The sequence below is a fragment of the Salarias fasciatus genome, chromosome 5 (assembly GCF_902148845.1).
Source record: "Salarias fasciatus chromosome 5, fSalaFa1.1, whole genome shotgun sequence".
Lineage (NCBI taxonomy): Eukaryota > Metazoa > Chordata > Actinopteri > Blenniiformes > Blenniidae > Salarias > Salarias fasciatus.
The window spans coordinates 14,579,861-14,605,166 of NC_043749.1; the positions used below are offsets into that span (position 1 = coordinate 14,579,861).

General features: G+C 45.3%; 5 protein-coding genes across 6 annotated transcripts; 2 read left to right on the plus strand and 3 right to left on the minus strand.

Moving 5' to 3' along the window:
* Positions 1–341: 341 nt before the first annotated feature.
* Positions 342–6,721, minus strand: nckipsd (NCK interacting protein with SH3 domain). Its single transcript, XM_030092367.1, has 13 exons — positions 6,352–6,721; positions 5,586–5,698; positions 5,310–5,520; positions 4,143–4,218; positions 3,407–3,963; positions 2,698–2,868; positions 2,156–2,242; positions 1,924–2,062; positions 1,748–1,828; positions 1,463–1,591; positions 1,260–1,349; positions 1,003–1,175; positions 342–883 (listed from the first exon to the last, which is right to left on the minus strand). Exons 1-13 carry the CDS (start codon positions 6,520–6,522, stop codon positions 659–661), a joined length of 2,223 nt encoding a protein of 740 aa, XP_029948227.1. The 5' UTR covers positions 6,523–6,721; the 3' UTR covers positions 342–658.
* A 544-nt stretch (positions 6,722–7,265) lies between these two features.
* Positions 7,266–12,049, plus strand: ndufaf3 (NADH:ubiquinone oxidoreductase complex assembly factor). The gene is made up of 5 exons (XM_030092405.1): positions 7,266–7,418; positions 9,760–9,955; positions 10,051–10,117; positions 10,408–10,508; positions 10,602–12,049. The coding sequence occupies exons 1-5, from the start codon at positions 7,330–7,332 to the stop codon at positions 10,707–10,709; spliced, it is 561 nt and encodes a 186-aa protein (XP_029948265.1). The 5' UTR covers positions 7,266–7,329; the 3' UTR covers positions 10,710–12,049.
* On the minus strand, positions 12,020–15,534 carry LOC115389020 (rab GDP dissociation inhibitor alpha). 2 transcript variants are annotated; one of them, XM_030092380.1, is made up of 11 exons: positions 15,386–15,534; positions 14,532–14,639; positions 14,335–14,431; positions 14,120–14,254; positions 13,844–14,042; positions 13,398–13,529; positions 13,035–13,134; positions 12,775–12,946; positions 12,560–12,704; positions 12,414–12,468; positions 12,020–12,197 (listed from the first exon to the last, which is right to left on the minus strand). In XM_030092380.1, the coding sequence occupies exons 1-11, from the start codon at positions 15,425–15,427 to the stop codon at positions 12,054–12,056; spliced, it is 1,329 nt and encodes a 442-aa protein (XP_029948240.1). In that variant the 5' UTR covers positions 15,428–15,534; the 3' UTR covers positions 12,020–12,053. The 2 variants fall into 2 exon arrangements, with proteins under 2 accessions (XP_029948240.1, XP_029948242.1); XM_030092382.1 differs by having other exon boundaries at positions 12,085–12,197; positions 12,640–12,704.
* A 1,124-nt stretch (positions 15,535–16,658) lies between these two features.
* tmem43 (transmembrane protein 43) lies at positions 16,659–20,900 on the plus strand. The gene is made up of 12 exons (XM_030092386.1): positions 16,659–16,785; positions 17,666–17,812; positions 17,930–18,064; positions 18,372–18,466; positions 18,572–18,621; positions 18,715–18,784; positions 18,868–18,938; positions 19,012–19,139; positions 19,229–19,303; positions 19,452–19,553; positions 19,640–19,757; positions 19,838–20,900. Exons 1-12 carry the CDS (start codon positions 16,768–16,770, stop codon positions 20,038–20,040), a joined length of 1,212 nt encoding a protein of 403 aa, XP_029948246.1. The 5' UTR covers positions 16,659–16,767; the 3' UTR covers positions 20,041–20,900.
* Positions 20,901–21,120: 220 nt separating this feature from the next.
* On the minus strand, positions 21,121–25,134 carry LOC115389038 (rho-related GTP-binding protein RhoA-B). The gene is made up of 5 exons (XM_030092403.1): positions 25,042–25,134; positions 22,484–22,648; positions 22,269–22,389; positions 21,990–22,120; positions 21,121–21,893 (listed from the first exon to the last, which is right to left on the minus strand). The coding sequence occupies exons 2-5, from the start codon at positions 22,637–22,639 to the stop codon at positions 21,720–21,722; spliced, it is 582 nt and encodes a 193-aa protein (XP_029948263.1). The 5' UTR covers positions 22,640–22,648; positions 25,042–25,134; the 3' UTR covers positions 21,121–21,719.
* Positions 25,135–25,306: the final 172 nt, after the last annotated feature.

Consider the following 25,306-nt stretch of genomic DNA (forward strand, 5'->3'; position numbering starts at 1 on the left):
CCTGGAGTGGCACAAAATGAATGTTCAGCTTCGGATTATTAGCTCAGGGGTTTTCAAAGTGTCATAGTATCTGATATCACCGAGTCTACTGATATGTCGATTCCCCCTTAGGCAGAAGCAAACATACACGGAAATGCTTTCAACTGTGTATGCATGATTGCACAAAGATATTTCTTACTAGTTGTATTTTGTCATGCGAACATTTAGGGGCCATTAAACTCCAATTTGATCAGCAGAAATATTCATTTCTCAGTGAGAAATAATCCTTGCGAGCTCATGCAGTAAAGTCTGCTTCAGGTTTGTAAGGTTTTTATTGCTCAAAAATTCTCTTTGAGAAGAAGCTCAGAAATCCGGCCTGTATTTTTGGCTATTTTTGCATTTACAAGTGTAACAGACTTTGCAGGACTTGTTTTACTTTTTTTTTTTTTTTTTTTGGTGGGTTTACTGGGTTTTTGTCTCCTCTTAAACACACCAAAGAAACAACCCACTCATTATTCTTAGAAAGCTCTTTTGAGATGATCAGAGGTTTTCTCATCAGCTTTACATGCTTTCAAGAAAACAGGAACAAAAGTGCCTCCCTCTGCCCCGGAGGACAGACCGTACCTCCCTGACGTGGCCCGGAGCAGACTACAGTGTGTGGGCAATGATACTGATATGGTTAGTCCTGGCTCTCACGGATCTGTGGGAACTCCTTGTAGATCTGCTCTACGATTAGCTTATCCATCTGCTTCGCCGTCGCACTGCCTTCATCCTCTCCTGGGTCTTCCTCCTCCCTGAGAATCCTCTGCAGCGCCCCCTGCAAGTCGGACAGGCGGTGCCGGTGCTCGAGGTAGTCCGTCGAGCGTATGATGGAGTGCATGAGAGAGAGATACTCCATCCGCAGCTTCGAGAGGAGGAAGAGAGGTGACATTCATCAGATAGAGCAGAATCTGCTTATTCCAGCCCTGTTTAGTCGTGTTTCTGTTTCTGTGAACAAAACTGCGCAGCGCGTCGCCGGCTCACCTTGTCTCCAGGAGAAAGGTCGGATATCTGTCGAACGGCGATGTCGATCATCACCATCATGTCGGTGCGGTAGAAGATGTTTGCGGTCTCTCGGCTGGCGAAGACGTCCTGAAGAAACTTGAGCACGGAGTGCGGCGCCGGCGGGGTGTGTTTGAACATGCACACCGGGTCGTCTGCGGAAGGGCGGAGAAAGCAGAGACGTGAGGCCGTGCCGAGCGCGCACGTGAGAAAAGGAGAGCGCGACGCCGACGTTATACCTCCTCTGTTCAGAAGGAGAAGCACTTTCTCCGACAAGATCTTGACGTTTTTCTTCTGCAGCTCCTGCATGATTGCATTGCTGCTCGGCGCTGCTCGGCAGACGAGACCAGACAGAACATGTGCAACAACAGAGCTACTTAGATGAAAATCAGAACCTTTAACCGTAGTGTTCTGTACTCTACGTTACCGGGACAGGTCTCACCTGTGTGGTGCAGATTGAATGACAGCAGGAGGTTGAGGAAGATGTCGGGCAGCTGCTCAGTGGGATCGGAGGGAAGTCCGTCCTCCACCACATCCAGCAAGAACTGAACGAATTCAGCATTCAAGTGTTCTGCAAACAGGGATGATATTTCCCCCCATTACTGTAGCTACTATTAATTTGAGGCACCTTTACTTTAGTAAAACCTTCAAATCTGTGATAAGTAACAAAAATTCATTAAAAAAAGAGATGTCAACACAAAAGATTTACAAAGTAGATATGTTGTACCGTAGTGGTGATATGGCACCTGCTCGCCCATTGAAAATATCATAGTCAGTACAAGAGCCGTGTAACACATCTTCTGGTGCTCTGGAGAGGAAATAAACACAAATAGAAAAACATTGCATAATTACATTCAAATAAACAAGATTAAATAAGAAACAATATCCAAGTGAATATCTGACCTTGTGTGTCGGTCTGGAGGTCTCTGGCCAGCTCCATGGGCAGGATGCAGTTGAGGAGAGCAGAGATGAGGGCAGCGTCCAGGCTGCACATGGCTCCAAACACTTTGAGCAGCAGCAGGCGCAGAGACACACGATGCTCCTGCACAAAAACCAAGCCGTCTCAGTCACAGACAGACGGACGTGGAAGCACAATGCACGGAGACCTGAAATGAAATGCTTGATTTCATCTCACCATCTGATAATACGAAACCAGAGACATCACGTTCTCGTAGTCGTTGGCTTTGCACATCCTCTTACACACCTCCGGGTCGGCGTCGGTCTGAGAACGACACGCAAAAAAAAAGCTTTCAGTTTCAACAGAACTGATCCATCTTTGAGTAGCTTTGAATTGAAACACAGCAGGACGTCTGATTTTCAACACCCTGATCTGCCTCTCGCTTGTGACAAAGTGCCAACTCCCAATATTCAGCAGCCTGAAGTGTTTCCAGATTCGGTTCTTAGACACACAGTTGGATTTGTAAAGATGTCTGAGCCGCTGTGATCCTATCAGCCGCGTCTGGTGTTTACAACACAACATCTGGACGTTTCCTCGGGTCTCTTCACTGTTTCTACCACAAGGACAATGTGCCAAATATAATCATCCCTGATCATAAAGATTTATTTTGTGTGTACATTTGTAACGTTTTCATCTTCGTACTTGTTTGATATTCAATACTAAATATGTTAAATCTGCTGTTTTGTGTGCGGACTGTTCCAGACGTGACGGAGTCGCACCAGTATCTTCAGCAGCTCCTCCAGGTAGCAGGCGATGAGGGCGTGGTCTTCGTGCAGAGCCCAGCTGCGCTGCTGGGAGTCGTCCCGGTGGCGGGCCAGGTCGCTGAAGATTACCTCCAGCCGCTGCTCGTCGTGACACACCTGGCCCTGCGGCAGCGCCGCGCTCAGATCCTGAACAGGCAGACGCACAAAACCCGGTGAAAACAAAAACTGCTTCTGCTCCAACCTGTAAAACCAGTGCAGGAACATTTTGTCCTGACAGACACAGCAGGTATTTTAACAGGCCTGTCGAGCAGTGAGTCGATGATAAACGCCTGCCTGCTCTAGATATCTTCAGTTTTAATGTTACAAAAGCAGCTTTGATGCACGTCTGCTTCACACATCAGAGATCGTGTTGGCAGCAGAGGCTCAAAACAACATCGTCTTCAGAAGTTGAAAAGTCATTTAAGACTGATGACGACACCTCACACTGCATGAGAGTGATATGTGAACTCTGTGCATGGCACTATGTAAACACCCGGTTCAGCCAGGAGCCGTCAGCGGAGGGATTTAGGATCCCACCACGAGCGACCTCGTACCCAGAGGCCGAGGCTGACTGCCAGAAGACACTCGGCGGCTCATTTCCAGCTTGATGTGACATTGTGTCTGCCGAGTGCAGATCGGCCGTAACTCTAAACCGGCGTTTAGCTCCGGCGGAAACGCGTCTGACCTTGCTCTCCACCAGCGAGACGAGCACCTGCTCCAGGGCGGAGGAGGCCTGGGGCACGGCGGCCTGCAGGTGACCGACGACCACGCCCACGGCGACCCGCGACAGCTCGTAGCTCAGGCCCGTGTTCTTCCGCACCAGCTCGATCAGCTCGGCCCCGGTCGTCATGGGAACCGCCTCGGAGGGAGCGGGGCTGCCGGGAGGGGTTTCGGCGACAGACGGCGGCGCAACGGGCCATTCGGTCTCCGGCTGGTCGTCCGCACCGGGCTGCAGGGGGGAGGGGGAGGGGGAGGGGGAGGGCCGGGGGGGCTGCGGAGCGGGGCTCTTCTTTGACGGGGCTGGCTGAGGGGGGGAGTCACAGGGGGCCGTTTCCAGATGAGGGGCCGGGGGCTTCACACGGATCGGCACGGGGGGAGGAGGGGTGCTGGACACGCTGGGCAGGCTGACGTCCGACGACACCAGCGAGTGGGAGGAGCCCGACTCCAGGGAGGTGGTGCTGATGGACAGGGAGGGCGCGGGGGACGTGGGCAGAGAGGAGCCTCTGGAGGGGACCTCCGGCTCTGCAGGGGGAGAAACACGGAGCTCCAGTTACAGAGCGCCGGAGGAGTGACCCCACTAAGAATAGAGTGTTTGTGCAGAGCGGAGCTGCAGCAGAATGACAGCCTGCTGCAAAATGCTACACTGTCATCAGTTCACGGCAGGTGAGCACACACACAAACACGCACACACACGCACACACCTGGACGCCGGTTGTTCCTCTGCTTTTCGGGGGGAGGCGGAGTGATCGGAGCGGAACGCCGAGTCTGAAGCGGCACCTGCAGGAGGGAGGGGAGATAAACAAGGCTGGATCAACAGTCCCCGAACACTGAGACCCCAACGGCTGCAGGGTCACTGAAGGACAGAGGAAGGAGAGTGTGTGTGTGTGTGTGTGTGTGTGTGTGTGTGTGTGTGTGTGTGTGTGCGCGCACTTTCTTATCAGTAATGAAGTGTACTCAAGTGTTGATTTGACTTGACTCATTGTAGACTGTCATCAAAAATAATCATGTTTTAATACCGTCGGGTTCTCTTATTATATTTTCCCATTAAATTGTCAGTATTACAGAGTTTTATTGCTTTGTTTTTATTCTTATTCTGCTGTAAGAGGATCTATTGCTGCTGTGCCTGGGTCGGATGGGAGGAGTGGTTGGTAACAAAAGGGGGAAACAAGTTGATTTAAAAATTTCTCTTGTTTTCTTGTGCTTTAATTCCTCCGACCAGCACAACATGAAGAGAACGTCCAGCTCATACAGCTCATCCGTGGATGTGCTCACTGAACTAGTGAAACCTGAACACCTCAGTGAATATTGAAAACAAGACAATCCGCCGTGGCTTCAGTGTCAATTCTCTGACAGCAAAGACACATGAGGAGCATTTCTCGTCTTGAACATCTGAGATCAGTGAGACCCGGAACACTCGGGCCGAGTCGTCCCCACACAGCAGCAGAGAACCAGAAATTCACATGCATGCATGTAAAAATAACAGCGTAGCTCTGACTCAAGCACGGAGAAGCTGAGCTATATAAAAGACAGCTTCTGATGTGCAAAACCACCGATCTCCTCTCTGAGCCGATACAGAAAACCATAGCGGTGTATATATTTGGCCTGATGTGTGAGAAAGTGGTCAGAGAACGGTACGGAGAACATTTACTTCTAGTCGATGCTGCTTATAAAGACACTATTTTAACCATCTTCTGCTTTATCTTTTTCCTGACATGCTCTGAACTCCTGCACACTAACTTTTAAATTTGATGAAAAAAAAAAAAGACACATTTAACTTCAACTAAGCAGCTACTTCATGAATAAAACCGAGTCAGCAGAAACTCTTCACTGGGAGGAACAGCGCTGAGTGTTAGAAGGTTGTGAATCACCTGGTAGAAGCCCTGCTCTCCCTGCATGTTGTCCATGCTCCCGGACAGCGGCACGCTGCCCTGCCGTCCGTAGTCTCGGTTAAGGCCATTGGGCGGCGGGGGGGTCTGACTGAGGGAGATCTCACTGCTGGAAGACGGGATGCCTTGTTTGTGTCCGGTGGAAGAGGAACTCCGCCGAGCCAGAGTTTCCTTTCTGTGGTGGATCAGCTTCCTGTGGGGGATTGCATTATTAAAAACTAGTCTAGATTGAAGCTGTGAGGATGCACTCTGACTCACTGGAGGACGTCGCGTTGCTCCAGATTGTATTTGCCCCCGTTCTTTAAGGCCACGTTGTGGATCCCCTCGATGGCCCTGTCGATAGACTGCAGCACCTCGTCCTGCTCTGGAGCCTTTCCAGGAGGAAACAGGGGAGAGGGGGAGATGAGCAAATGAAATTTTCATTAACATGGCAGCATGAATAAAAAAAGGATTAAACTTTAAACAATGCCATGTGTCTGTGGGCAGAATCCAACCGGGACAGTGGGGTTATCTAACAGAAGCAGCCTTTAAAGCAGCCACACGTGTCAGGAGAGGAGAGGAGAGAGCATTCCTCTGATCCACCACCACAAGCATGCTGTGACAGGTTCAGGGCAAATCTCCTCACTCCAGAGCCCGGGTGGGTGTGACTGGAGCAAAATGTGGAGGGGAGCAGAGTGATACAGGATTAACCCCAGCAGAAACAATTCCTGCTGCTCCTCTCTCCGTCCGGACCTCCTCATCCTCCCCATCCTCTGCTGACTCCTGACTCCTGCCCGGTCCGTCCCGCCTCGCCTCTGTCGCAGTCAGCAGCTGCAGTGCGGGGGGGTGGGGGGGGGGGGCAGTAGAGTCCCTACAGAACGCAACCTCTCCAATAATTCATGGCTCCATTCACAAACATGCGTGTCGATCACGGCCTGCACGGCTCCATCAGCCCAGCCCCTCCACCGGGACCCCTGTGTACCCGGGGTGCAGCGACACCCCGCCTCGACCCCGCTGCACCGGGGAGAAGGAATCCCGGAGTTACCTGGATCTTCTCGATGTAGGAGGCGGGGATGTAGCCGGTCTCCCCGGAGCTGCAGCGGGACCCCAGCCACCAGTGCTTGTTGCTCCTCTCCAGGATCAGGAAGCTCTCCCCGGCCGCGAAGTGCAGCGAGTTGGGCTCCGCGGATCGGAAGGCGTACAGAGACCGGTACATGCTGGAGCGGCGCCGCGACCCCTGGAGAATCCGCCGAAAACGAGCGAGGAAAAACGATGTTCCGGGCACGAGGGCCGACCGACCGACCGAGCGCGCGAGCGAGCGAGCGAGCGAAGCAGCGTCCGAGCCTGGAGGGGTTTAAAGGGGCTGTGGAGGCATGGGCCCCGCGAGCCGCTGCGTCTATTTACAATGTGGCCGAGATCATCTGACCCCGGTGGAAACAGAGACCGCCGCAGGGGGGCGCTGTTACCCCGGACACGCCCCCAGCCCGGAGTCGGATGGCTTTCAATTAATATGGATTAAATCCGAAGAATGAAATGAAATGTCACAAGTTTTCTTTTATGATTGAACAATTAGGGCTCACGAGGGGAATAAAATATTGAGGGTTAATTATGAATTAGTGCATATTTGTGGACTTTGGCAGGAAACAGAAGTACTGAAAGAAAATAGATGAATGCAAAGGGAGAACATGCAAACGCAGAAATAAATATTTATACCTGCCTCTGATTGGTGCAATCTGATGGTTTTATCCTGAATAACCAATCATTGCTCCGCATACAAATTACTGCCAGTCAATCACCTGACTTTATTTACATGTTCATGTAATATTTAGACGTCTCTGCTCTTTTGAGACTACTGTGCCCCGTCCGCTCCGTAAACACATCCACGAGGGATTTAAAAGCAAATAACAAAACGATACCCATCTTTGAGTTGGATTTAAAGTGATTAATATGTTCCTTACACAACACCGGAAGCGAACAGCTGGTGTCACACGGAAATAGTTCCGCCTGAGTAGCGTCTGTCAACATGGCCACTGCGAGATGCGCAAAGTTTCTCCTCCAAAGATCCACACAGGGCTTTCTATTCTCCCCGAGGGCAATGCCCGCTTTCTCCAGGTATAGTGAGAATTTTATTTTACGTCGATAATTTATTTTTCGTTGAGAATAAACGCCACTGAATCACTGGTTTCCTCCTCTTGTATTTCACACGCGAAGTCCTGAAGGTGTCATTTACCGCTGTTACTCCAGTGACATCCGCACACAAGTTTGTTATGTTAATAAAATTCACCGCATGAATGCGATATAAGTTCATATTTTTCCTGAAATTGTTTACACCGTCAGCAGCACAGTTACTGCTTTAATCTTTAATTTACTTAATCGTCTGTCCTTGGTTGGTCCTCATATGCCAGACATCTGTCATTTTAAAGCTATTTTTTATGCTTGTTCATTTTAAATTAGGAAAACTGCAATGAATTTAATTTCTGAACCTGTAATCCTGCAATATGTGTGTTAAAAGTGATGAAGAAACTCATACAGCCCCTCGAATCTGTGTCCATATTGGCATATATTTGTATTTTATTCCTCAAATTATTTCTGATTTCCGAAATCTGTTGAAATCTGTTCAAATTGTGCATGACTGAAAGTGGACAACAACAAAACATCTGTACATCCTTTGAAATCCTGTTGCAGCTCTGAGCTCACCCTTTATTTACAGTGCTTCCCTCCACTGGGACTCTCCTGTCTACATGTCTGTCTACACTCACAGTCTCACACCTATACTTTGGGTTTACTATTGATTGAAAAGACAGCAGTGTCACTTTTACATGTAGGAGTTTAACCAAAATGCTGTTGTGTCAGTTAGTTCACCGCCATGTTGTTTTTCTGCAAGGGGATTTCTTAAAATAATATAAATGAATAGAAGTATAATTGCAATAGACAATGACTTGAATTCCATACCCTTGCCGTTTTATCCTAAGCTCAATGTTTGGTTTGTATTTTTGACAGCATTCAGCTGATTGATGATGATGATGATGATGATTGATTTTTATTTCGGACACAGCTGTGATCCATAGAAAAGAAATATTAAAATACAGAAGAGAGGAACACACATACACAACAAGACAGACATTCCAACATCAAGTGTTCACATACAAGCTAAAACGCCAATGCCTCCAGAGCCTTGAAGTGAACCTAACCGTACTCGGAGCAGGATTTACCAGTGCAGAAATAATGCCGTTTGATAATTTAGACATTCTACACATACAGCTGAACATGTAGGAACATCAGCACTCACAAACATTTGGTTTGCACTGCTCCCTCTGGGCACATTGAGCAGCATCCTCAGGCCATCATTATATGCCACCTTGAGTCTCTGCATGGAGCTCCTTTTGTAGTGCCGCCACAAGTGGGCAGTATACATTGGGGTACAGAAGGTTTTAAAAAGAGTTATCTTAACAGGCAACAAGCACATACTAAATTTTCTCTTCAGCATGTTAGCCTGTGCATACATCATACGGCATTGTCTTTGAATGTCCCTATCATCAGACAGGTCGTCACTCAAATAGTGTCCTAGATATTTAACTTCTTCACATGTTTTAAGGACAGTACCAGAAAGGCAGAAGACAGGGAAAGACAATTTATTGTCTTCCTTGCTTCTGACGATCATGATGTTACTCTTTTTTCCATTATATTTAATATCAAAATCAGAGCCATATTGAGAGCATATTCTGAGTAGCTGCTGAAGGCCAGCACTGCATGGACACAGGACAACCAGATCATCTGCGTACATCAGGTGGTTCACAATAGCATCTCCAATCATACAGCCTGTTCTACAACTGTTAAGTTGGTTTGATAACTCAACAATGTAGATATTAAAGAGAAATGGAGATAAAATACTCCCCTGCCTAACTCCATTGCATACATTAAAGGGGGCAGATGTAGAATCACCCTATTGCTGCGGTTGACTTAAAGTTAAGTTATACTTCTGGAGGTTTCTACACTGGCCTTGTTCACTTTCTCCTGAGTCATCGTCACATACTGATTTAGGGATTATTTTTATCCATACTTTTCCAAACAGGTAAAATCATTACCTAACCTCAGTGTTGTAGACCAACAAATGACACCGACATCACGAAGTGACGAAAGATTTGATGAACTTGCTCGGATTTTCTATACAGTAAGAAAGACAAGTGTTTCCACATTTGTTGCAGCTCTTTAGAGAAGCAGAAATGTCGGTTTCTAGCTTGTGGACAAAAAGCCTAAAGCTCCCGGCAGGCAGCCCTGTCAGTAGGCTGGCGTTCAGTTTTTGGCCTTGAAAGTAGGCTGTTTGGCAAAAAGCTCTGCAGCGCAGCCTGATTTCTCTTTTTTTTTTGGTTTAAAGGAGCAGTGGAGAACATGCATTCATAGATTAATATTTTCAGTGTGTTTATATAATTTTAATTCCCTTCTTTCTTTGCAGCCCACTCCTTTCTCGCGCCCATCGATTGGAGCCCACCGATGACGAGCTGTATCAGCGCACCACAGTGAACGTCATGCAGAAAGAGGCGGACGGTGGTGTTCTGATCCACAGCTACAGTCCAGCAGGATTCAACATCGACGGCAACAGGGTGTTTGGGCCCTGCGCTCTGTTGCCTCCTGCTATCCTGCAGTGGAACGTGAGATCTGAACTATTCTTTTGGCTTTTCGTGTTTTCCCATCATTTCACCTGCTTTTATGCTATTTTTACCGTTCTAATTTTATCTCTCTCCAGGTCGGTACTCACGAAGACATCACAGAAGAAAGCGTTTCACTCTTCCACATGGTTGAACCCAGAATAGGTATGAATGAAAGTAAACAGGCACACAAATGAGACAGATTATGTGGAAAAACAACAGTCAGTTTTAAGCTATAACCACTTCAGTCATTCAAAGTGTATGGATCTGACCCTGACCCTATGTAATTAGATATTTGACTCTGTAAATAAATGTATTTATGTGTTTCTATAGATTCATATTGTTAAACCATTTAGATAAGTCTTCACACATTTTTGCTGAAGATGTTTTTTCCTTGAACGGATGGCCAAACTAAAGAGACATCCAGTCATTTGTTTTCTTTTCGCTGTGTGAAGAGATTCTCGTGCTGGGCACCGGAACGAAGCTTGAGCGAATCAGCCCTGCAGTCCTCGCTCTTCTGAAGCGTAAAAGCATTGCTGTGGAGGTGCAGGACACGGTATGTGTGCGCTGTCACAAGGCGCTAGACGTTTGCTTTTGACTGTTTTTCACACTATAACAGATACTGAGAAATTAAATTTTCTTTTTGCAGCCAAATGCATGCGCGACCTTCAACTTCCTGATGAGTGAGCGGAGAGTGGTGGCTGCTGGGCTGATCCCTCCGGTCTACAACAAAGCTCTGCAAGTGACAGAGGAATGACGTGCTGATGAAGAGATGGAGGACTGACTGTAGAGTCTCAGTGAAGACTGAGATGTTTTCTGTTCAACACAAACTCCCAAAGGAAAAAAAACTCAGATCCCCTGTTGATATTTAGTTTCGTCAGTTATTTATTTTTTATTGATGAAGCATTTGATGCTATCCGGTTACCTCAGGCACTCAGAGTGAACTTGAGCTCGATTTATTTTTCTCACATGTGAGAACTAAAGTGAATAGCTCTGCTGTGGGTTTCTCCGAAGCCTAGAAATATTCACCTGTGTCCGTTTATGTTCAACTGAACCAGTGCTCCATTGAGGACAGTAGTATGAAATCTGGATTTCTGTTAAATAAATGTAAGTATTCCTTGTAATATATATTATAAATGCTTTATGCGCTGCAAATTATAACTAACATGTAACATATTTATTGTCTTCGTTCTGTAAATGTGCACCACGTTGTATGATTTGTTATATAGGTCAGTGTGCTGCAGCCGACTACCTGAGGTGGTGTTAGTGGAGACTGTCCTTCATTCAGATAATCCTCTTTACTCTGCGGTCTGTCCGTCCTCTGGCTGCGCTGCTGCTGCTGACAGGCTGCCGGTGCAGCATATGACATAATTCAGCAGCTTTGTCCTTCTCACACATAAGCCTCGCACAGAATCCTCTACACGTCGCCGTGATTCATTTCTAATCGTCTGCTTCGCTGCGACGTGCTCATTGTCGGGATGAACACTGAAATCTGTGTCAAACGGTTTAGTTTTACCGTTTAGCTGCGGTGTTTTGGTGCTTATGAGTGAAACTGAGAATCATGTTTGTTTGGAAAGCTTATAGATCCATCCATCCATCTATTCTGTATACTCCTTAATCCTATGCTGAGGCGCTGGAGCCAATCCCAGTTCACCATGGGGGAGGGCCTGAACTGATCGCCAGGACAGACACACTCACTCACTCACGTTCACAACTAAGAGCAGTTCAGGATCAGACATGTTGAAATGAATGAATGTACCGAAAATAGCTGATGAAAAAATTCAGAAAGAAGTTTGCCTCTGCAGTGTGGAAGGAAAAGACAAACTACACACTGAAAACAAGAGATGCATTGATCTTTTCAGTGCTGTGTCACTATTATGTTGACTCTTTGCTAAATGGTGGAGACAGAAGGAAGTGATATGAGTTTACAGAAGAAAGCAGTTTTCAGAGTTACACTCAACACGTTTCACATCCCAAAGAAATTATAACTCACATCTTAAATAAGAAAAAAGCAACTGAACATTTTAAAAACAGAGTTCACTCTACACGCTACACAGGAGACACAGTTTTCCAGTTTTGTCATGGTCTTCTTGGTTTTTCCTCAGTCGTCGTCAGAGTTTTGAGACTGATGCCGTGATCCTCCGAAACGGAGCTCTACTCCTGTGAGCCGGTGGTACACGTCCTTAATGTCCTCGCATTCAGACTCAAAGTGGTTCATGGCGTCGTAGGAGCGGGACACAAAGATCTGGCAAGGAAATGAAGAAATACAATCAGTCATTACATCCCAATGGACCTTTTCCCTCTCTGAACAGCAGATGTGTTGTGGTTTTCTTCCGGATGGAGTAATCTGTAATCTTATGTTCTCAGTGATCATCCAACAATGCAATGTTTTTCCTAAATGTGACAGAATAAATGGAGCGCCATCACAGCAGGTTTCCTACTGAAGGAGTCTCTTTATTACCTGACTCTTCTTCCCGTCTTCATTTGGGACCATCAGGTTGCTGACAGACACAAATCTAGAATCAATGGATTGATAAAAAGGAAAAACATCATCAGTGAAATCACGTTAATTTTATTGAATGAATGAGACTTAAAGGCTCCACGAACTTGTGCATGATGGGCTCAAGCAGCTCCAGCCCCGGCTGCACTTCCTTCTCAGGGTTGTTGGTTTCTGCAGTGGTGCTCACCGTGGCGATGTACATCCCGTCTGAGGCCACGTTGTGAGTGTAGGACACCACCGAGATGTAGATATCTGGACGGGCGGAACACAGGGATCATGACTGAAATCAAATCAATGTTTGACTTAATTCAGTGTTCAATACCTGACTTCCTGCCGAGTTGTGCCTGAGGGATTATAATCTGACAGGAGTTGGCCTCGTGGGTGTTTTTAACGGGATGGTTCAACAAGCAGATCACTCGCACGACACGCCCCACTTTCCTGACCCGACTGGGAACGTAGCTGGGATCACAAATGAGCTGTTTGCACTGGAACAGCTGGCAGAGTTGGAAAAAGAAAAAGACAAAAATCAGTCAGGGTGCACACACACCTCTGGACCTATCATGGAGGAAGCATCAATCACACCTTTCCCTCAGACTTCACTGCTTTGACTTTGCCGTTCTCCATCACTATCTCATCCACCGCTCTGTTCAGGAGGAAGGTTCCTCCGTACTCCGCACTCAGTCTGAAACACGAAAACTGCACTAAGACCCAAAACACAACACCGAAACATCCAAGGCATCTCAAGAAACTCCAGAAAAGCCCTGGAGCATACTGCTGCCATCTGTGTCCCATTGGCCCCTCATCTGTTCAATGCAGATCTCAGTTTACATATGAAGCAGCAGTTGCTTTTATTGATAAGAATATGTAATCAATATTTAGTGGTTTCCTAATTCAATGCTTTCATAGAAGTCTGTGGTTGTGAAATGAAGTCTAATCTATTCTAACCTGGCGAATCCCTGTGGCAGCTCCCCCAGCCCGTACACCGGGTAGAGGTACGGACTGGCGTTGTGGCGCGTTGAGGACTCAGCGTACAGTCTGATCCGATTGATGGTTTCCACACAGGGTTCGTCCAAATAACTGCAGACACGTAAAATAAAAACACTGTTTAAAAAATATCCAAGTAAAAGTTTTAAATTTTGTTTTTTTACATGTGAGAAGCATAAGCATTTCCTTCACAGAAGCAGATCTAAAGACTTAAAATATTAATTGAAATAGTTGGACTACTCAGCAGCATCTTGTTTTAAAAGCAGGAAACTAGTTAACTTGTACTTGAAAGGGAGAGAAAATAACTTCTGAAAAGGAAAACACTCTCAATACAAGCACACCCACATGCTGATCATTGCAGTATTGTAATAAATATGAGCATTTCCAGGCAGAGCCTGGACTCTGACCTCTCACTAGCATGTAATGCTATGGCGTGAGCTGTGAACTCCATGACATCCAAACCCAGGTCGAAGCGAGCAAACAGGTCCCTGGTGGTCGTCTTCACGGGATCCACGTCTTGGTACGTGCGAGGGTTTCTGATGTCAAAGTTCAAGGCGAAGTGCAGCAGCTTCTTGAACCTTCTTTTGTCAAACATCCCCATGAGATCTGAAAAAAAAAAGCACTTTTTTAATTATTTGCACATTAAATATACATTGAACTTCTTAAAGCTGAACCAGCATCACCTGAAGTCTGGGCCTCCTCTTCTGTTGCAGGCACTTTGTGCAGTTTTCCTGCTTTATACACGAAGCTGCCTTCAACAACTTTAAAGTCCAAATATCGTGTCACTTCAGTGTGCACCAAGATCTTTACCAGCTGACCTGATATCAAGCAGAAATATCACTGGTCATGTACATGTGTTGCACAAATCCCTTCAAGATGTTGAACTTCAGACTCTCACCACTGGCAAGAAAGAATTTGGGGATGAGGTCCACGTTCCACTCTTTCCCACGGCCCATCAGTTTAGCAGAGCCAGACATTTTAAACTTTTTGAACAGCTGCAAGCAGAAGAAATGTCTCAAAACAATAAAGCAACAATACGTTTCAACAATGCCAACATGTAGACTGTTGTTGTAATCTAAATTTGCTTGAACGCACCTCCTCAAGTGGAGAAATGGATCCATTTTCTCCTCCATAATATGGATTCCTGTCAATGTGAAGAACCTTTTTCCCACTGAGAGACATCAAACCTGAGAGGATGCATTCCTGAAAGGACGAGAAGAGTCACACAGATCACAACTACATTACTAAATGTCATTTCATAGCTGTGAAGGACTTTTCTCAGATAGCAATTGCTCAGATTGTTTCCACATAAAAGCTGATAAATGTGTATCAAGATATGAAAATAGATCCACTGAGAGAAACACTTGCATTGTCTTTCATTCTCAAATACAAGTTTTGAAACAAGACAAATAATTTAGACATAAAAGCTGTTTGATCACTAATGGTGACACTGATGGTGAAGAGATTTGAATTCCTTCTCAACTTGATAAACTGATTTCCTTCCAAAAGTGAATGCTTCAATCTTCTGACTGAGTTTGAGTTTGACTTTAATTACTATTCAATACCTAATATATTTTAAAGTTACTTTAAAATTAACAATATGCTTTTTCATATTTACCTTTTTTCTCATTGGATCATAGTTTCATCCTAATTCCTGCCGTATAACTGTTGAAATTTTAGCTTTAGGTTTGTTTTAAATAAATGTCCATCCTGTTGTTTTGTTCATGCTGGACCTGATAGGTCCAGTCAAGAAGGACACTTTCTTAATTCCCTCAGTGTTCCTGTTTCTTTAAATATTATCGAATTCAGATAGACATGATTGAGTCTTGATTAAAGTGGTAACGCGGTCTTAGATAAATGTACTGTAACTGAATGTTTCGGCCAACTTACTTTCGCAGACTTTCTGTGAACACCTGCAGGAACCTGTGCAAGAAAAACAAGTTTCTTACCTTCAGTCCTGTCCCAAGCACTATAATATCATACTCCTGCATCCTCACGGTACCTCCAATTATGTTTTCACTGCTTTACTGAGTCCCAGTCCTTTTCCTGACTGCAGCTTGATGCAAAGTCTGTGTGTGTGTGTGTGTGTTTTACTGTGTGTGTGCATGAATGGAGAGGTGGAAATAAGTCTGAGAATGATAAGTATTAGTAATTACGTCGTCTTCCCTTTTGCAATAATCCTCTTAGGAGAGGCCTATCTTATGCAGCATGTATCTGTGTGTGTGTGTGTGTGTGTGTGTGTGTGTGTGTGTGTGTGTGTGTGTGTGTGTGTGTGTGTGTGTGTGTGTGTGTGCGCGCGCGCGCGCGTGTGCACCTCAGTTGGAGAGGGCAGGATACACTCTGGACAGGTCAACAATCCATCACAGGGCAAACACAACAAAGACAAGCAGCCATACACACACTCACATTCACACTTAGGGGTAATTTACCTCACATGCATGTTTTTGGACAGGAGATTTAAACCACAGTACCCAGAGCACACAACTCCACTCAGAAAGGCCCCATCTGGTATTCGAACCTGAACCTTTCCACTGTGAGGCGAGAGGGCTAACCACTGTTCTACTGTTATGAGCATAAATTTGAAGAAAAAAAAAAGGTGCACAAATGGATTAAAAGACAAAAAGCAAGTTTAAATAAGTACATTTTCAACAATGACGGATCTGTTTTTATCTGTCAGACGTAGTTGTTGAAATAAGACTTCAAGAATTAAGAAGCAATTAAAAGTTGAAGTAAGCTGTGTCTTCAATGAACACAGCATGATGACAATATGTGCTTGCTTGCATGAAAACAACACAAGCAAAGGTTTTCATTAAAAGAGTGGGCTATTATTATGAAGTAATACCAAGAACAAGTTTTCCTATCAGTGCAGTTGACAGGTGGCCTTAATAATCCTGTTCAGGTGCAGACATGACATGTGGTGCAAATATTTGTGTTTTACTTCTACATGTTGTGTTAGAAGAAAATTAGCACTTTTTTAAAGGATTTTTGTGTTTTTTTCGGTTTTAAAATGAATATTATGTCATTATCATAGCCTGTGACAAGAAAAACAACACAAGTTCCAGTAAAATAAAATTAAACGCCATTACCCATGAGCCCTCGGGGGGAGGATTTCCGGGTCAGGACAGGCTTCGCTGTAGGAGCGCTCGCAGTTGAGAATCAGGTATGCGGACGGGAAGGGTGGGAACCTACTTTCAATGCAGCTTTCTGACTCCGCCCCCCTTTTCAGACATTCCGGGACACTCCGAGTCAGGGTGAAAGCGAACCTTCTATCAAACTTCTGCTAGTTTGCATCAGCGGTCGTCTTCCTGCAGATTTTTAACCAAACAGCGAGATGTCTTCTTCTCAGACAGTAAGTTAATCTCTTTCTCCTCTCTGTTTTGGCTTTATTAGCGTCTCGGTATGTGGTGAACTTTATTTTACCGCACTGTAAGCCAACAACCTTGTTAACTGTCAAGTTCAAGTAGCAGACCGAACAGTGTTGACCCTTGTTTGGAACTGGCGGTTGATCCAGTTGGACTGTGTCGTGTCATTGTGTTTATTTATAGTTTACTAACAACTTCTGAATCGAGTTACAAACGTGAGAAACTCCCGAAGCACAAGAGGAGAGCCAAACATGTCCACGCCCATCCCAGAGGCTGCCTGAGAGATGAGGCATTCACTGTAATGAATACAACATGTTGAAAATGTTTAAAATCTCGTATGTCCATCAGCAGATGTCCACATTGCCACATCAGGGTCAGGCCGGATATTTTGGCACACCGCCCTAAAATGAAAGTTTGACATTTTGTGGTTGAGTTGATTGACTCTGATGCTGATTGGTTAAAAAAAAGCATTACTCATATTTAGTCACTAGCCTTCCCTACATCTTTTGTCTTTATTGGTTCAGAGAATAAGTTACTGCAAGAAAACAGAGAATGATCAATAACAGAAGGGAATGCTTCAGAATGGAAATGTATCGTGCAGTGGTGTGGGCATCGCTCTGGTTCAACTACAGGTCAGGCGGAGGGCCTTTCTGTGTGGAGTTTGCATGTTCTACCTGTGCATGCATGGATTTTTTTTTTCTTCCAAGTACACTGGTTCCCTCAGATGGTATAAAAAAAAAAGTATACATCTGAAGCCAGTTGGTGACGCTCAAGCCCAACCCAGAATGGAGTTATAGATCTGGCTTAGAGGCGAGAGTGTTGATGGTGCTGATTTACTCATCAGTGCCGGCTGCTTGTTTGTCTCAGTTTTCGGGTGGATACCCCGACCAACACAAGCGCGTCACCTCGAAGTCCAACCCTGGGTTCCTGGAGCGTTTGAGTGAGACTGCAGGAGGAATGGCCGTCGGCGTCGGCCTGTTTTTTCTCTCTATTTATGTTCTCTTCACCAATGAGGTATGAAACAGTCACACGGTGGTGCAAAGGTACCAAACCTCAGCTTTCAGACATGTCATTGATAGGCCATTAACTAATGAGAGGACACTCTCTCTGTGACCCTTTCTCCCTGTTCAGGGCCGGGCTTTGCAGACAGCATCTTCCCTGGACGAAGGTCTCTCTCAGGTCGTGTCGTTGGGACCTTACCTCAGGATGGACCTGGAGAACAACAACCATTTGGTTCATCTGACTGCACCGCTGCACACTTCACAGGTCGGCCGTCTTCAGTGCTTTTAAAACACAATTCTGTCCAAAATTACCGGTGATCATTGTGGATTTCAGTTATATTGTTCTGTTCAGCTCTACCAACAGAACCACAGCTCTTCATTGTCATTTATATTGTATTTAACATTTTCAGGAAATAGACAAATAAGAAGGAAATAATGCTTTTCCCATCTACTGCTGTTATATAGATACGATTTGAGCGAGCAACAAGGAAAAAACACATCCTGCAGTTTTAAAGTGTGCTTTAGTTTCCAGATATTGACTCGCTTTACTACGTGCTCCTGTGTCTGTGTAGCCTCTACATGACCCCAACTACAGAGTGGAGCTGCAGGCAGCAAAGCTGAGGAGGCAGGTGGAGATGTATCAGTGGGTGGAGTATCGTGAGAGCAAGTGAGTCTGCATGCTGTTCTCTGGGTGGGGCTCGGTGTAAAAAATGTTGTTTAGACTATCGTCACCCGAACACAAATGACTCTGTTACCTTGCGGCTCATTTCAGGGATTATCAAGAAAATGGTGAAACGAAAACAGAAACAACATATACTTACAGTAAGTTTTTTTTTTTTTTTTTTTTTTTTTTAGTTATTTGGTGTTTAGTAGTAGTTATTTTGTTTGACATGAAATCTGACTTTCTTTCTTTAGACACTGAGTGGAAGTCGGAGTTGATCAACAGTCGCAATTTTGACAAGGAAATCGGTCATCAGAATCCCAGGTATTAAAATTATTGACGGAATTATCGTTTTCCTGCTTTTCCGTCAGTGTGGAGGCTGTTTTAACCAAATGTTTGTGTCTCAGTGCCATGGCGGTTGAGAGCGTGACAGTCGTGGCTCCAGAAGTCCGAGTTGGACCGTTCATTCTGTCTAAAGGTGTTTATCTCACCGAGTCAACAGAGGCTGAGTTGTGTGACTTTAGAATGAACTCGTGTTTCATTGCTGTCAGGCCTGGTGGAACAGATAAACGACTTCCAGACTTTGAGTTTGAAGGATTACCCCGTCTCTCAGCTGGACTCCTTTCTCTCCATCGATGATGATTATTTCTACCACACCCAAAATCCACGCCGACCAGAAGTGAGCATCAACACAGGATCTTCACTCTGATATATTTCAATTTACTCTCTGTACACTGAGTAACCTTCTTTTTTTTCTTCCCTCCTGAGGTGGGAGACGTGCGAGTCAGATTCTCCTACGCTGGACTGAGCGGTGACAACTCTCTCCTCGGCCCCGCTAAAACCGTGAGAGACCCGTTTCTATATTCACTATGCTTTTCTCTCCAATTTTGTTGTGAGCTATGAAGCTGAGATGAAGGCCATTTTGGGATTTTCAAAATAAAGCGCTTCTGCCAATGCATGAACTTTTGGATTTGTGATTCTTGTTCCTCAGGTCAGTATCGTAGCCATGCAGAGAGGAGAGCAGCTGCTGCCTTTCAAAACCAAGTCAGGGGACACTCTGGAGATCATTTACCTGGAGGAGCTGTCGGCAGAGGTCAGTGTGAGCTCGCTCGCAGACGTGACACGGCTGCAGTAGCGTGCGGTCGGCGCCGGTTGACACGGCTGTGCTGTGAACTGCAGGAGGTGTTTGCCAGGGAGCAGCAGTACAACAGCATGAAGACGTGGGGCCTCCGGGCTGCAGGCTGGGCCCTCATGTGCCTCAGCATCCAGCTGGCCATGCGCATCATCTACACACTGGGTAAAACACCAAACTCACACACACACACTAAACATCCTCCATGAATTGGTCTCCATCATTCATGCTCCTGCTGTCCGCAGTGGACTGGGTCCCCGTCCTCAGAGACCTGGTGTCTGTCGGCCTGAAGATCTTCGCCGTGTGCGTCTCCTGCTCGCTGTCTCTGCTCGTCATCGGAGTCGGCTGGCTCTTTTACCGACCTCTGGTGGCCCTGGCTCTGGGCGCGCTGGCCCTGGTTCCAGTGTTTCTTGCTCGCTCTGGACTTCCATCCAAAAAGACCCAATGACTATTAAGGTGACAACAGAAAGATTTGCTGATGCCTGGCACAAGAGTGAGGCAGCCTAATCTGAAAGACACACAGGAGCTGCTTTTTCCATTAGGCAGGCATCAGTCTATTTTGTTTGACAACATTAAGTGTGCTTTATCTAACATCCATCAGAAGATTTCTTTTGCTATTTATGTAAAAAAAAAAACCAAAGTGAAATCTTTCTGTTGTCCATTGATCATGATCCCACGCAGCCTTTCACAGGTTCATGAAGCGTTTCTCTCCGTCACTGATTGTGGCTCACATTGAGAAACATAAGATAGTTGTATTTATATAAAAACAACTTCATCTGCACTGAAACAAAAGAGAGTGTTCCAGGGCAAGAGGCAGAAACCTTAAAGTCATTTGATCAAGTTTCTTCATTGCTCGGAGAAGATGGTGAACTGCATCAATATGCAGAGCAGGTTCAAAAACTTCCCAGTGAGATGTTACAGAGGTCCGAGAAGCTGATTTTAACATCACCTGACATGAAATTTTCTGTATTTTTTACTCTGTGAAAGAAAACTTATTTTATCACTGCGGTGTAGCAGGCGTTTGTTCAACAACTCCAAAAATAAACCACTGTTAAGATTTCATGTTTTGGGGGAAAAGCCTACAGGCATCATGAGAGTGGATGTGTTGCATTATTCATTTTTAAGTTGAACCTGATATATTTTTACACTTGAAGGGACAATATATTCTAACATACACACGATAAATGTGGTATTATGCTTAATGTTGAAGTTCAGTTCTCATTTATAAAGCTGCCAAAGAAGTGGGGGACTTGCAGTTTTCTTATTGTCTGTGTACTCTGTTCAATAAAGTACTTTGTGTTTCTATATTTTAAGCATCTGTCAGCTCATTTTGAACAGCCACGATGTAGAGGCTGAGAGGTCAAGCTTTAGGCAATAGCTATAGTTGACCACTAGAGGGCACTGACATTTTCCCAGCTTGAAGTATCCTGATCAGCAGTACATTGTGAACACTTCATCTGTTCCTCAGGAGACTTCAGTCACTCATTAGGCAGAATACAGCATTCTTCAATCAAATGATGCACATTCTCAAGATTCTTACAAAGTAATTTATTACACAAAACACTAAGTTTCCATTTGCGTGTTTTAACAAAATGCGTTCCAGCCTCATACTGTGCATGTGATCATGATGCACATATGATTGGTATATGAAGCGCACAAAACAATTTAGACCTCCTGTGTGCATCAGCTGGTTGAAACAATTGAAGGGGGGGGCGCGACGGGTCACAGTGAGCAGGTACTTCACCCTCGTTGGCTGTGGAAACATTCCTCAGATCAGCAGGCAGGGCTTAAGCACTTAACAGTAGCTGGCAGGTTTGACACAGTGGGTCCCCTGGCTGATTTTCCCGTTAGAACGTGTTGATAAAGAAGGTTCGATTATGGCAAAATTACTTATGTTAAAGTACAAAAAAGTATTTTCCAGAACTTCAAATTTGAATACTGACAGAACCTGACTATCTTTGTTTAAGACAAAAAAAAAAAAAAAAGAAAAAGAAAAGTAAAGTAAAAGCGTTACACCTTGAGTAAAAACTGGGGAGAACAGTCTTTTGTATGGGTGTGTGTGGGGGTAGGTTTGACCTATTTCTCCTTCTTTTCCCCCATAAGGAAGCAGTCCTCGTGCCCCCCCTCTTACAGAAGGGCGCATTTACTGCTCTTCTTTCCCCGTCTGGCCTGTAGCGCAGCCCTGGTGGCCATCTCGAACACTTCCCTCACGCCATCCTTTGTCTTTGCGGAGCACTCCATGTATCCAAAGGCACTGATCCTGTTCGCCATGTCTCGTCCGTCCTCGGGCTTCACAGGTTCCTGGAAATTTGTTTAATGAAGATTAAAAAAAAGGGTCAAAGAAAGAAAACTCTAGAAAACTGATTGCATTGGTAAGTGTGTGGTCTTTAGTTTCACCTGCTTCATTTTGGCAAGTTCTCTCCGGGTGTGCTCGTCGTTACGCAGGTCCTTTTTATTTCCAACCAAAATGATGGGAACATTAGGGCAGAAGTGTTTGACCTCTGGGGTCCACTTCTCAGGGATGTTCTCTAGAGGAGGAGAACAAAACAAAGCAGCTGTCAGGGCAGGGAATCGGCCGCACAGACGCTCGCGACAACTTTCACAATGGATAAATCCATTCAGACCCGGCGCTTTAAACAGCATGACGTGACCAGCCGGAGCGCTGCTTCCACTTACCAAGACTGTCAGGGCTGTCAATGGAGAAGCACATGAGAATGACATCAGTGTCTGGATAAGAGAGCGGGCGCAGTCTGTCATAGTCCTCTTGACCCGCTGTATCCCAGAGCGCCAACTCCACCTGCAGAGAGAGGTTACAGGATAAAAAGTGCTAAACTTGTCACACACACCGCAGGTCTGATAGCGAAATCTGAGAGGAGGAAAATTAATCATACCTGTTTGCTGTCAACTTCAATGTCGGCGACGTAGTTCTCGAACACTGTGGGGACGTAGACCTCTGGAAACTGGTCCTTACTGAACACGATGAGCAGACAGGTCTTCCCACATGCTCCATCTCCCACTATGACCAGCTTTTTCCTGATTGCTGCCATAACTGTATGCTACACACAGAAAGAAAAAAAAAAAAACACATGAGGACACTTTGTCCATTCAGGACGGGTGATTTATTACACCGACGCATTGTGCAACCCACCACACCAAGTGCCGTAGTCTAAATGATATGCTAGTTTACATGCTACACCCACGAGCAAAGCTCTATCGTTTCCGCAACGGCACCTCAAATAGACAAGGACGCAGAAGCTGAGTGGCTCTGGGACACAACTTTGACAAAAGACACAAACTTGCATGTCTCTCTCACAGCTCACTCACTTTCTGCTATGATTTCTAAGAAAATGGGAAATCTCTGGAAATCAAGAGCTTTGCAGAGGGAGAGACAGAATCTGTGACCAACAGGAAGAATCAGAGTCACTGTCAACATAAACACTTGAGGCAGAACTTGTGTCTGTTATTCTTGGTATTTGTCTAGCCTCTGAGATGATTCAGTACTTGAAGAAAACAGAAACAAGATCTTCGTGTCCTTCTTGGGTGTGGGAGCCGTGCACACAGCATGACAGCGGGCTTCTTATTATTGACTTAACCAATTATAGTTGATTCCCATGACACAAAGCAGGACCAACTGTATTTATCTAGAAAGTCATTTACACAAAAATGTAGCGAGCTCCAGTTTTGTCCCCACTCAACTTTTTTTTTTTTTTTTTAATTGAAAGAAGATGCAAAGATAATTTTCTGAACATGAAGACCACATTAACTCACACCCAGGTTCAGGCCTTGGTATACTGTTCAGACATTATAAACGAGGCTTACATTGGTGTTTTCTGTTTAAGGTACCTCATTCCAGACCAAACATGTCTGACAGGGGTGTCAAACATAAGGCCCGTGGGCCAAAATCAGCCTGCAAGAGGCTTTAATCCGGCTTGGCAAACCACCAAGTAAACTGTAACAATTTCAAAGAAAATAGAGATGTTTTAAATACATTTCTTAACTTAACAGGAGCAGGCGCAACACAAAACTGAGACCCATGCTGAAATACCAGGTGTTTACATAGCTTCCTCGCTGCTCAAAGCCATGTCAGGATGAATTTGTAAAAACATGCACAACCCAACAGCTACAGGAGAATTTTTTTGGGATATTTCACAGTATTTCACTGTACAACATAAGGTAACATCAAAATTGAATTTATGTAGAGACTGTAGCCATTTTGTGTAGCAATTGTTTGGTTTAGTGAAAATATAAACATTTTTCTCATGTATACATTGTGCCACCAAGAAGGAAAACATCTGAGTTTCATTTTAAAGTTATTATGCCATTATTTTAGCAGTATGACCCAGTCTCCATAAAATTTGATTGATGTCTCCAATTTATGATCTGAGGAGTCAATGTGACAACAATATTCATTTTCTTTATTTTATATGGAGGAAAGTGGTGTTCTAATACATACAAGTGACACTTTGGCTCAGATTTAACAGCTTTGGTGTGGTAGGTTTTGATTGGAACTCAATGAGTTCCACAGGAGCTGAAACACACCAGAATCAAATCGGAATATCACTTTCCTACAGTAATGAGTGAACATTTCTCCTAATGTTTTCACCATAAAGAGTGTCAAAACCCGTGAATCTCCAGGAACTTCGACCTGGGCCGAGACGAAGAGCAGCAAACAGCCTTCAGCTGTGTTGACACAAACCCGACACCCGCTTGGTTTGTGTCAACCAACTACTGCGACGACACCAAACACACCCAGGCTGCTTCCTTAATATGCAAAGGAAGAGGGGCTGGTGAACTCTGTGAAAAGACTAAGTTGTGGCTTGTGTTGACTTGGGTTCACATTTGAAGTGAACCTTCTCCCGTGATGAGACATTTCCGCCCGCGTCTGTGACCCACCCCGATACCAAGCAGCCGGGCAAACAAACGCTTTAAACGTCTGCTCCCTCCACTGTACCGATTCCGAGTGTGATAATATGTTGTCGCACGACCGCAGCTCGTATCTGGGAGTCAGTGCGGCGCCGATGACCTAGATTCGATCCACCCAGCGAGATGTTCTGTTTACAAAACCCTGAAGCTAGCTCCCGGAGCTAACAGCTAGCCTGCGCTGGACGTCCGGCGAAATTCACACTCTGTCGACAAACGTCAGAAGTAGAGCCAAAAGCTTGGCCAGTGTGTAATATCTAGAGATTCAGCTAGTGTCACGGTGGTTTGTTGGTTCCGTTCTGTCCTTTGAGCTGAGCATCTCATCCAGCCGGTACGGACAGTTAGCAACACTTAGCTTAGCGGAGCGGAAGTCAATGCGACTGTAACGGTCTGGGAGCTAGCTCGCTAGCCTCGGCGGAATACCGCAGGAAATATAGATTAGCTCCTCAAAATCAACGATATCTCCCCTCATAATCCTGTGGATTAAAACGCCAGAATATCGCGTTGTTCGTGAAAGCGAGGTACTCACAGAAAGGTTGATTTGAAATCTATGAAAATGAAGTCAAAGTGCTGCTTTTGTTAGCCCTCCGTCGCCGCTCCTTCACTGCGCCGCTGCGGGAGGATTAACGAGGGGGAGGGGGAGGGGGCGGGAACAATACCTCAACATTATTATTATTATTATTGATTACATTTTTCAATAATGAGGCAGTACGAATGGAGTAATACTTGGACAGACACTGTTTTCATGGTTGCAGCACAATATTTTTTTTCCCCTTGTCGTTATAAAAAAAAGT